Here is a 13041-nt window from a genome sequence, read left to right as displayed (position 1 = left end):
TAACTAAGATATAGTCCACAGAAGAATGAAATAATTTTTACGAAAGTACACTTTCTTGAATGTTTAATAAAAGTCATGTTTGACACCTTTTCACAGATTTTGGCATCGAACAACTGAACCCTGGAGTAAAATTATAACGCTTAGACCACCGGTCATCAGTGCGCATACAATGAGTGATGTATTTTATACTTTATATAAGCAATCCTCACTTTTAACATATTTTATTTCTAAAAGCATGACATTTATACAAATTTATACATTTGATCCAAACATACATACTGGAAAAAGGGTTAGACAAAGAGTTCTACACCATTATCGGGGTTCTTTCCCTTGGGATGGTTTAAGCAATCCTCATAGTGTCACAAAATATAACGACAGCAACACAACTCTCCAAAGTATACATTTGTTTTGCGTTGTAACGCATTATTTTCAAGTTTTTAAATTGTCAAAAATGCATATAATGGATATTTTAGAGCATGGTAAATGTTCAGTATTACTGTTTCCTTACAAATATCAAAACAACAACGAAAATTTGCAAATCTGAAACATTTTTTAATTTTGTGAATTAACCTAAGCGTGAAAAGCCCATTAATGTTGTAATGTTAGTTTTGTATTAACATGCATCACTGTTAACAGTTTATAAACACATTATGCACTGTCTGGTATTACAATTATTAATTGCGAATATCTAACGCATATTAAGAATCAACTTAAATTGGTGATGTTTTAAATCAGCAAATGTATCAAATCGCGTGAACGTGTCAAGAATGATCGAACGTAAGAGCAATCTTCTCATTTTTTTATTAAAATGTTTGCAGATTTATGATTAGCCTAATAGTACGTATTACTGTGTTTGTTTGGAAACCATATTAATCTGGGTGTGTAATAGCACCCAATAGTATTTGCGGAAACAAAGGCAAGTCATTTGATGTTTAATTATAACAGCATACTTTCCAATGAGATGTTTTCTGGTCTGATGTAAACATAACTTTGAAGCTGATACCAATGGTTTAAAAATGTTATACATTGCTTTCTGATTGTAAAAGAAAAACAATAATACATGGCTGTCATAAAAATTATGATTACAAATCTCCAATCGACTACATTCACATCATATTTCGGAAATGGTTATTAAACGTTCATGTTGCTATGATAAAACACGCCAACAAAGAGAACAGCAATAAAAATTTAATAATATACATATATTAGTTGTGTATTTATTTGATGTTGCTGCGACGATGGCTTATTGCTGAGTATATGTATGATGTATGAATACCGCATACGAAGAGGTTCAAAATATAAGTTAGTAATGGTCTGTCATGCGAAAATTGACACTTATATAATTGGTTTATAACAGGCTAACGGGACTGTGGTCTGTTGGAAAGTCAATGTCATTGGCCGCGTTTGCTCCGCGCGATGACGCAATATACATATGCAAGATATACTGATTTCAAAGAACGGGCTGCGGTTAAGGTACTATTATTTGTTTTTCGCACGCCATACAATCATCAGCGGATTGACTAATTTTGCAAATCGTACAAATGTTTTGTCTTCATATACAGTATTGAATTGTCCGCAATTGTGTGAAAGTCAGTTCTTTTCTTCTGATTGTCTGCTTGGCATTCGGGAAATTGGTATCTGTTTATTAAACTAGCTACGGGCGAAAGTAACCTGTCATAACAGAGCATGCTGTTGTCTTGTTAAATTGTGTATCGTTCGATTAAATTGATTTATAAAAAAATGGACGATGCGTTACAAGAGCAAGTCTGTTCAGTGATTTGTTCCATGTTACCTGTAAGTTAATACTATTGTGCAAAATATATTTTTTCAAGTCGATCATCAATTAATGACGTGTTAAATAGTTTTACTGAAGAAAATTCGCCCTGGTGTTGAGTTGATCCGTTATTTCTTAAGTCATGTTTATAATACAACCACATTTACGTGTTCTTAACTATTGTAAAACAGATATAAACTGAGAATGCTTATGTCCAAGTAAGATATATTATAAAGCTTATTTTACAAAAATTGTTGAACATTTTTAAATTACGGAAAAAACACCAAGGGCACTTTGTGCCTTTTTTCGAAATAATAAAGTAGAGTCATTACTAATAAAATATCTTTAGAAGAATTTAAATACCTTTGCAACAATATGTCTGATTTTTAAAGCAGACAATTTATGTTTGAATTACGATTTTAAACAAGACAATTGTGCAATTTGCAAAACAAAATAAATCATCTGGAAGTGATTCTGTTTGAAATAAATATATTATTGTATGAAGTGATATTTTATCTGCCAATTTGGGTTAGTCATTAAACGGTATCATTGTATATGGCTTCTTACACCATAAATGGACAGAATGAGCTTGAAATTCATTTGAATGAAAAAAATACTTTTTATCATGTTTATACCTCTTAAGGGATTACTCCAGTAAGTTGTTTTATCAAAATGATTTACCACTATTTTAAATAAGCCCATTAATACTTTTTGAAGTAAAAAATACTATTATTACGGATGCTCAGCTCGGATTTCGGAAATGATATTCAATTGTTGATGCTACTTTCATACTGATGTGAGTTGTTCAAGAATATGTAAATGAAAATAAACGTGTGTATCTTATAAACGTCGATATGTTAAAATGTGTAAATAGTTTATAAAAACAATGCAATATGGTTAAAATTGTTAAAGAAAGGTAAACAATGCATATTGCTTAGAATACTGAAGGATAGGTACGCAAATGTAAAGTCCCGTGTTGAATCATGTCCATCATATTCAGATCAATTTAGGTATGCTGTTGGACTGAGGCCAGGGGCAGTCATGGCGCCGATTTTATTTTCTTAATTTGTTGAAGACATTGAACATTGTCCTACAATTTAGCATTAACTCTGGTCTGATTGTACATGATATTGTGTAGATTTTACTATTCGTTCCTGATGGAATGGCTTATTTGGGTGAGTTAACTGCTGAAGTTCTAACACATTTAGATAAATTACACTTATATTACAATTCTGGTGGATTAATTGGTTTATTAATGCAATGTGTTGTGTTATATGAAAGACCTTTGGTCTATGTGTTTTGCCTTTTGAGAGTTGCTGTATGAGTATTGCTAAATTTTGAAGTATATAAACAACAAAAGTCCACCGTTTGCTTATTATGATATTTGCTAAATGATATTTACCACTTGATAAATGCTATAGGAAGTTAATTTATACAACATGAAGTTTGTTTTAGTTATTGGCTACAATGTGGTTCCCACCTTAATTCTTATTGTTACTGATTATTGGAAAGAAGAAGTACGAGTTTTGCAACTGTGAAATAGCAATGAGCAATTGTCATTAAGCTTTCTGCAGAATCTAATATATTACTAGTCTATATGGCACATGTTTTGTTCATTTTGTGCTGGCATAGGTAATATAACCTATTAGCCGTCTGCGGTCTTGCCATTCTTGCTTTCCATTGCAAAGTAAAACTGTTCGCCCTCGACTTTGCTGGCCATCTGTTCCATCACTCGGAAGCCAGCCTTGTCATCGTTAGAGCCGAATGCGATGGAGAAAAACAGGACTTCAAACTGTGTCTTCAATAGCTCGGCCATCGTCACTGGGCTGCCGCCTTGAGTGTATTTGCCTAGAATGTTACAGTTTAAACTGTGTTTTAAATATTGAAAATGCATCATGACTGTTTCTTTATTCAATAACTATTTGCGATTGAAAGTACTGTACCTAAAAAGCGAGTTTGAGTTACTAATATGATATAATAATGAATACTTATAATACACAGAAGTAAATCTCCGAAAATCGATGTTGTTTTCAAAAAAACAAAACGAGGAAGCAAACCTCACATTTAGCAGGACCAGCCGGGAAATTCTTAAAAGTTACGCGAAAACTATATTTATATATTTGGAACATTTCTTTGAACGCATTTAATATAAAGAATCACTGATTGTGCTTCTTGTATGCAAGTGGTGTCAACTATATTTTACTTAACACACAGCCAGTTCTTTAATCAAAATGAACGTTGTTGAATACCCCACAAATACATGGGAAAGTTTTCCTGAGCTTGAGTGCAGCGTATTAAAAAACAGTTTTAAGTAAAGCATCAACAATAAATTAAACATAAATTGTCTGATTTATGTACTTTTCTATCATGTTTCAGTATTCTGTGACACACTTTATATAATTTTCAAGTCACGTATTAAATATAAAGTTAACAGATATTTTCTTACATGACCACTTTTGTATCATAGTTCGGTAGTCTTGACACCCAATATAAACTGTTAAAAAAAACGCTTAATGCAGTGGCAGTCTGTTTTTGGTGTGCTAATGAATTGCGAGTATACCATTAGATGAACCCCAAAGAAAGTCGACAAATTTATCCACGAACACTTGTAAATTGCCTCCTTGCCAGTTATGATACAATCCTTAACCACACCTAAAGTAAAAAGGTTTCTTTCAATTGCGGGTGAAATAAATATTAATAATCTTGATGAACCAGTTTTATATGTTACATATTGCTTTTAAACAAAATGTATTCATACCGTCGCTTAGCAGAATTATAACATCTCGGGATATGCGGATACCAGAAGTTAATCTTTTCGCGTGAATGTCAGCGCTGCATATAGTCTAACGCCTTGCTTATCGCCGTTCCAAGGACCTGCAATTATACAATAATACCATGCAAAGTATCAATTTGTATTTTCATCACGCATGCTTAATTACTGATAAGAAAAATTCTTCTTAGCAATTCAAAAATGTCTGCAAAAAACATTTTTTTTTCGAAATACTACACGCTTAAATTGAATAGTATATGTAAAGTAAACAGTATGCACGCTATTGTAAGCATCACGATCAAATATAAAAAAGATAAACAAATATTTGGAGCCAGACACTCAAGCAAGAAGTTATTTCAACATAAAAATCTGGGCATGACAAGTAAGTCCTGTGTGATTGTGTTATTTGCTAGATATACCTGTGTCCACTCGGGAGTCACGGAGAGATGTTTTATCAAGTGCAGCAATCATCTCACTTGCACTGAGACGATCTCGAGGCGTGAACGTTGCTTTCACATTGGTGGCAAACAGATACACTCCGACTCGGGTTGAATCTTGAGTGTTGTTTAAACCCAGCTACAACAAAACAAGAGGGTAAACATAGCCCTAGATCACTAGCCTGGGGAAATTGTCGAACCCAATCGTATGATTTGAACAATCATTTTAGAAGACAACAAGCTGATGTCACATATGAAAAATTAAAGCTGAGTTCGGTGTGGTTTTCTTTAAGGCCATGCGCTACACTATGCTATTTATAACGTGTCACTCCAACGCCACAGGAAGGGCCAATTAGACCTCAGGGGAATGCTTTAAACATACTTAGTAGGGGACCACTTAATGGAAGCTGTATGATGTTACAGACACAATACCACACGCGACCTAAGGACAACTATCGCATAGTCTCACTTATGAAAGCTGTGGGCATCCTGGTTTTTAATAAAAAATTTAAATGTATTTTATATAATACTAGATAAATCATGAGGGAAGTTGCAAATTTTGGACTCAGGGGAATAATTTGAATACACTTTGTAGAAGACCGCTATTTGATGGTAGAAACCAAATATTATTACCACTGATCTATGCCACTTTGCAGAGCCGTTTAAAAAAAAGTACCATAAATAAATAATCTGACCTGACCGTTTATGAGTTACACCAGATGTTTTATCAATAGGCATGCTTTGGGAAAATTGTGTTCAATACCAATATCGAATGTAAGAAACAAGATATCCAAGCTCTGGGACTTGTTGCTTCAGAAACTATTCAAATTGCTATAATTCCACTTGCCTTCATTGAATTACAACTTACATTTTCAACTACACCATTGATGCATTTTTTCATCTGTTCGAATTGGCGTTCATCAATACTTTTCGAGACATCCATTAGGAAGTAGACATCAACACCAGTTTCAAATGCAATGCTTATTACATATGAATCATCGTAAGCATTGGCGGCCGTATTGGCAGAGTCCTGTGTTCTCTTGATAACAGTTGCAATTCTTATCACGTCGTTCATGTCGGACATAAACAAAGACCGTCCTGGAAAATATAGGCTATATTTGTAAATTGTCTCGTTCAATATTTCTGCCCCTTTAAAAAAGTACTCATCTTACGATCGATCTACACATATCATCGTTAAAAGAAATAATTTGTGATCCGCGTATTTAAACCTCTGCCATATGACTGTCTAAATAAGGAAATCTTTCCAAAACAGAAAAGAGTGGCGTTTCGTTTAATGTATGATCTTGAGGAGAATACCATGTGAGTTTGACATATTAACGAGCAAAGTCGTCCAAAACTAAACTGTGAATAGTTAGCTTGTTTGTATCGTGTTTTGAAATGTTTTTAACTTTTTATACACATATCGGCGTTAAGTTACATTATTCTCTCTTAAATCAGAAAGCTCTGCCGATCCTAGTAATCTATCATTATGCCAGTAACGGACAACCGCTCTACTCGAATAATTTGCTAAGGGATGATTGGCCGTTTTATTTTACCACAATTCCCCCCACTTCTCACAAGCCACATGGCCAATCCGACAAATAGTCGATGGGCAAGTTGTTGTAAAGTTATAAACATGACTTGAGTGAAGTACTTTGTTTAATTTTCTATCAATACCTGTGCAATCTATTTGTTCACCACTCCATTGTTTGCTTAACAGGCATGTCCTGTTAGTCGGACGTCCGTTCATCTGTTCGTCACAGGCAAACTCCATCGTCGTGCCGATGTCTATTCTACGTGGTGGGTTGATGACATGCGCACCAAACGGAATGCACGGAGGTTGACAGTGGTTGTCTGAAACGAATATTAGTATGATTGAGTCCTTCCCGATAATTGGATGACGTCTGGATCTGCATGTCGATATACTTGTTGCCATGATCCGCAGCTGAGTATTGGAATAAGTTTACTATCGTTAAATTAAAGCAATATAATACTCTGAAACCATATTTCTTTCAGTTACATTTGTTAGAGCTAAAATTATCGAATACCTATGTATGACTGTTAATAAGTATGTTTTCAGAAATGAAATGTTATGATATAAACAAAGCGACATTGTAGTAGGCAATCTAGTGTGTATACATATATTTACAACATAAGCTTTTTTTACTTTTTCATAGCGACATGTTTTCGCTGACAGACGTCCAGACATTTCAGTACGTTATCATAAGAAACCATAAGTATAAGTAAGTATTTCGAACCTGGAACCAAAGAAATTACCGGATTTTTTTTTGATCTTCCGATTTTGAATTTTTTATAAAAATATTCATGATCGTGAGCCGATGTAAGATTGTGAACCAAAACAAAGAAGATCCGCACACACCATTGAAGGTATTGTTTATATAAGTCGAAGGCAAATAGGGTCTGTTTTTGTGTCCGATCATGATTATTATGCATGCAGTTGTAAGTTTGTATCTCTGTCCGTCATGATGGATTTCCTGATTTAAAACACCACTAAGCGACTCTAATTATTTAAATCTGTAACAAGAACTTTTTTACACGAGATAAAACGTTTTTCAAAGTAAAATCAGTAGGCGGAGGTCATTTTTAACATTTACCTGCTCGGGCACACCGAACACAGGGCTTATCCCAAATGCCAGACGCCAGACACTGCCAGGTTCTGGCTCCCTTCATAACGTAGCCGGGGTCGCAATAGAACTCTGCGGTCTGGTTCGGGTAGTAATACAACTGCGTTCTTTCTAGTCCACCATGTAGCGGTTCTGGGGGCCTTGGACAAGTGATAGCTGAATGAAAATAATGGAATTCGAAACAACATAATTTAAAACAACATATTTAGGCATTGATAAGGCTGATACACAGGATTCTACTACAACTACTTGGACATATAAAAAACATAATAAGTGAGTTCGTACCTTCACAACCGAAGTATTCATCTTCGAAACTTTCTTCGTCAAGACAGTGCAAATATTCATGATTTTTGTAAGGCCGAAACCCATGGTCGCAATCAAGCGTCATCGTCTCGTTGAACTCGTAGACATGTTTGTAGTTTGCAACCATCCCATTACGGATGTTCTGGTAATCCCTTGCGTCACATGTTATTTCTGTACAATACAAAACACTGGGCATTTGTGTACGATGCTATGGACATATACTACACATCACTGGGTATGTGTGTACCATGCTGTGGGCATACAATACAAATCACTGGGTATTTGCGTCATTTGTTGTTGCCTTTCAATACAATTCATCGGTTCTATGCGTTACATATCGTTGGCGTAGAAAACAAACCACTGAGTATTTGCATCATTTGCGATTGCCATTCAAGAGCATTTACTGGCTTTTTGTGTCATATGTGATTATCACACTATATACAGTATTCCACGTCATCCCTTATTGCCATACAAAACAAATCACTGGGTAAATCACATCGAACCAAAATAAATATATTCCAAAGCAATTCCCAAACAAAAGTATAACACTGCTTTTAAATTGCAACCCCACTTAAAAAGAACATCAAATACATAGTGACACACATATATAAACAGTGATAAAACCTATATTATTAAAATACCTTTACAAAATCCTAAGTCTTCATCATCGCCGCTGTTCCAATAGCCATCATCACCGCACGTGAGCGCTTTTGCAGGAGCGACTGATTCATCCTTACTGGTTTCATATTCATTGTACATGTTATAGTTGTCAAACTCTTGATTTGTCTCATTTCCAGGAAGTCCAGTGTGTACGTAACTACATAGACACCAGGCAATATTATAGTATAAACATATGTTAAGTAAGATAGATAAGTTTTTTAATTGGTAATGGAGCATTGGACAACTAATTAGGTTTAAGGAATTTAATTAATGCACAAACGTAGAAAATAAAGTGCAAATAAAGTATTTTCGAGGAATGTAGATACTGTATCCACATGTATAATGTAGCAGTGGAAATGTATGTTAAAGAATGAAGACATTATTTATACATATCTAAATAAGAAATGTAGAAGTTAAAATATATGCTTTTGAATCTTGAGAGTGTTTCTACGTAGGCAATAAAGCAGAGGAAATAAATGTAAAGCATTGTTATAAGATTATCTACTTAGAAACTGTTAGAATAAGAAATGCATGTTTATGAATTCAGACATCGTGAAGGAGTGGAGGCATTTTATTTACAAAGAAACTGTAAACAGAAGACATTCTTTTATTTCTCGATATAATACATCGCATCTGTATAAATTGAAGAACCTAGGCGGCGTCCAATGTGTCCTATGCTATACCATCTAACATGTAAGGCCAAAATACTATGCTTATCGATTTATCGGAAACTCTATTGTTAGAACAAAAACAAATAGAGGGTAATTGTTGTTATGGTATACTATTGATTGTTATTCACGAGTGATCAGAGAAATTAATATTTTTACTCGTTAATATATATATATATATATGTATGTATATATATTTACATTGTAAAATGACTAAAATCGAACATTTTTACTGTTATTTTCACTGATTTAAACAGCGAATTACAAGATTTAAATTTTTCTAGAAACCAAAGGAGGATATAAAATAAAAGTAACATTTAATTGATGCAGTAATCCTTTACTTGCACCTTATGGACCCTTAATCGGAATTCAACCAATACGTCGTATGTAAAAAAAGACCGCGAATCATACGCATGTTTAATTATGCATGTTTTAATATATAACGCAATAAAAACATAGCGTTAAGTCTTGTTTAGAACAAAAGTTGCATTTATCGGGACTTGTATTTGTAGATAGTTTACTTCAGCTTTATGTTAAACAGTTTTAAAAGATTTCCGATATAAATTAAAATCGCCACAGCTCATTTGTACATTTTGTTAATAACATTAACATAAAACGCTGTTTCTTTCTTTGGAAATAACAATTTAAGCAAACATATTATACCATGATAAAACATTTATTTGCGAGAACATTTAATATATTTGAACTATTCGACACATGTTTTCAGCAACACAGTCTGCGACAATTTGATAGTTTTCTGCTGTAACAAGTAATTTGAGTGTTTTCGATCAAAAGATCGGGGGTATAATGTTTTTGGCCTGTCTGTCATTGTTTTTATGTGTATGAGTGTGCGTGTGTGTGTCCCAAATCTTTAACCAAAACGGTAACCTTCTTCATAACTTTTGCAATATTGAACATAGCAACTTGATATTTGGCAAGCAGGTGTATCTCATGGAGCTGCACATGTTGAGTGGCGAAAGGTCAAGGTCATCCTTCAAGGTCAAAGGTCAAAGGTAAAAAATAATCAAAGCGGCGCATTAGGGGGCATTGTGTTTCTGACAAACACATCTCTTGTTTTTTATTGATTTTTTTAATCATACATAAACTTTTCATTGGCATATTGCGACAAATAAGTACTTTTTCTACAGGATATATAGTGTTTGGTGCTTTATTTATTTTTTTACACAAGCGACATCATAAAGATTAACATAATTGTGTCAAAAAACAAAACAGATTACAAAAAAAAACAAGTTATATTCTGTGCATTGCTGTATTTAATTAATATTAGACCCATTTTTTTTTCAAAACAAAAACTGTCCATCGTTATCAGAACTCGTAGTTAAACGAACTATTTGTTGACGCCGCGTCACTTACTCGTGAAAAAAAACGGTTGGTTACCTACGCAAAATTCTCTGCAAACAAATGTGTTGAGCGTTAAAGTAGAACAAGCAAAATTTGTAAATGCGGTCGACTTACCCCTCTTCACATGTCCATGCAATTGTGTCTCCAGACAGGAAATATGTCGGGTCTTCAATCGGCAAGCCGGTCGAATTAACAATTATCAGTTTTGCGCTGCTGATAGAATTCACCATCAAATTCTCTGGAAACTTTGAATAATCCGGTTGAGGGCAACCTAAACATGAAACTTCATTAAATGCTAGCAAACGCTTTACTGATTAGTATTTGGACACTATGAATTTTAGCAACATATTTCAAAAACAGTTTATACAAATAATGTCCACGGTGCTTATGTCCGAATTATGTGCATGTGTTCTGGATTCATTACGGAAAACCATCAACTTGTAAGTTGCTATAATTAGTTTCCGTTTCTAACGCTTCTGTCTAAACGAAGATACCTTTTCGGCATACTTATTAAGAAGGAGCATATTTTAAGTTGAATTCTTGAATAACATAATTGGCGATTTCGATAATATTAGCTTAACTATATAGAATGATAACGTCGAGTATAACTTAAATTGACTCAGTGAAAATATTTTAAAGTCATTTTATTAAAACTTAACCAATTGTTACGATGTCCAAAATGGTTTCAAAGGCAGGCACAACAATGGCGTTGTCATATTAATATTTTGCTTATTACCTGGACTGCATTTGACGGCGTTGAAGTACAAAGCTTGAAGTCCTTGTTTTCCCTTCACTTCTATTCCTTGACCTTTCCAAGCCACGCTGCCAAGCTCTTGGATATATTTGCAGCTGAACAATATTTGCTGCAGATTCGGAACGTTGCTGAAAAAGCCGTGGTCGCATTTGTAGCTGACATTATTGTTGCGTACGTCGCCAATGATCACACCGTTCGTCAAGGTTGCTACACTCTGACATTGTCCTATAGTTGTAAATAAAAATTATTGTTTGACATTAATAGTGGCATACCGTTAATATATTACATGACATGTAAAATATCAATTGCTTCGACCTTGTTTCCAGGATTATATAATAATATTAATAAAATTAACAATAATTTGTATTATTATTATTATTATGATTATTATTTTATTTTTATTGTTATTATTAGTAGTAGTAGAAGTATTATTATTATTATGATTATTATTATTATTATTATTATAATAATAATAATAATTATTATTATTATTATTATATTATTATTATTATTATTATTATTATTATTATTATTATTATTATTATAAGTATTATTATTATTCTATAATAATAATATCATTATAATTATTAATGATGATATTATGTAATAATAATAATATTAATAATAATAGTTTTTATTATAATTATTATTATTATTATTATCATTAGTATTATATGTAACACTAATGATACTAAAATACTAATACTAGTATTATTACTAGTAGTAGTAGTAGTAGTAGTAGTAGTAGTAGTAGTAGTAGTAGTAGTAGTAGTAGTAGTAGTAGTAGTAGTAGTAGTAGTAGTAGTAGTAGTAGTAGTAGTAGTAGTAGTAGTAGTAGTAGTAGTAGTAGTAGTAGTAGTAGTAGTAGTAGTAGTAGTAGTAGTAGTAGTAGTATAGTAGTAGTAGTAGTCGTAGTAGTCGTAGTAGTAGTAGTAGTAGTAGTAGTAGTAGTAGTAGTAGTAGTAGTAGTAGTAGTAGTAGTAGTAGTTAAAATATTATCATGATCATCATCACCCTTATCTTCATCATATGCATCATTACCGATGTAAGTGTGTATAGTCGAATTATTATTAATACTAATTTTAAGTTCAATATTTCAATTAAAATATGAAAAGTATCAACTTACTTTCTTCATCAACACTTTTAAATGCAGCAGATTCCGTCAATTTCACAGAGAAGAACAAAACAGAACAGATACAGAGTAACGTCAACATTTTAATGCCGAAGCATTCACAAAATGCCATATGTATTTAAGTTGAACTTTAAGTTGTTATTAGCCCCAGTAGAACGTTATCCTTACGATGCGTTGTTTAAATACTAAAGCTCAGATCTACAATACTGCGAATTTTACATAATGTCACACGACATTGACTAAACATCCACTTAGGAATTCGTTACGTTAAGGAAGTAAACAATCAAGATTTATTATCTCGAGCAACGATACTATGGTACTTTAAGGAACACATGTTTTTTACCAATTATTTTCGTCATTGTCTGCACTTGATATGGTAACAAGCCACGAATGCACCAAAACGTTTTCAATGTTGATGATAGTATGGTCATAGTATTTTTGGGAAATTTATACATTCTTTGCCGTCGAGTCGACCTCTTAAGTTTCAGAAAGGGCATCCGTGCAGTGGTTTAAGCTACTTTATGAACATGTTCAGC

General features: G+C 33.3%; 1 protein-coding gene across 1 annotated transcript; it reads right to left on the bottom strand.

Annotated features, from left to right (window-relative positions):
* Positions 1-205: 205 nt before the first annotated feature.
* LOC127838056 (complement receptor type 2-like) lies at positions 206-12729 on the bottom strand. Its single transcript, XM_052365567.1, has 11 exons — positions 12500-12729; positions 11356-11598; positions 10734-10890; positions 8571-8746; positions 7912-8100; positions 7597-7782; positions 6659-6835; positions 5850-6079; positions 4962-5120; positions 4533-4645; positions 206-3622 (listed from the first exon to the last, which is right to left on the bottom strand). Exons 1-10 carry the CDS (start codon positions 12615-12617, stop codon positions 4601-4603), a joined length of 1680 nt encoding a protein of 559 aa, XP_052221527.1. The 5' UTR covers positions 12618-12729; the 3' UTR covers positions 206-3622; positions 4533-4600.
* Positions 12730-13041: the final 312 nt, after the last annotated feature.

This window comes from Dreissena polymorpha, chromosome 7 (assembly GCF_020536995.1).
Source record: "Dreissena polymorpha isolate Duluth1 chromosome 7, UMN_Dpol_1.0, whole genome shotgun sequence".
Taxonomy (NCBI): domain Eukaryota; kingdom Metazoa; phylum Mollusca; class Bivalvia; order Myida; family Dreissenidae; genus Dreissena; species Dreissena polymorpha.
This window is presented reverse-complemented; position numbering and strand designations above follow the sequence as displayed.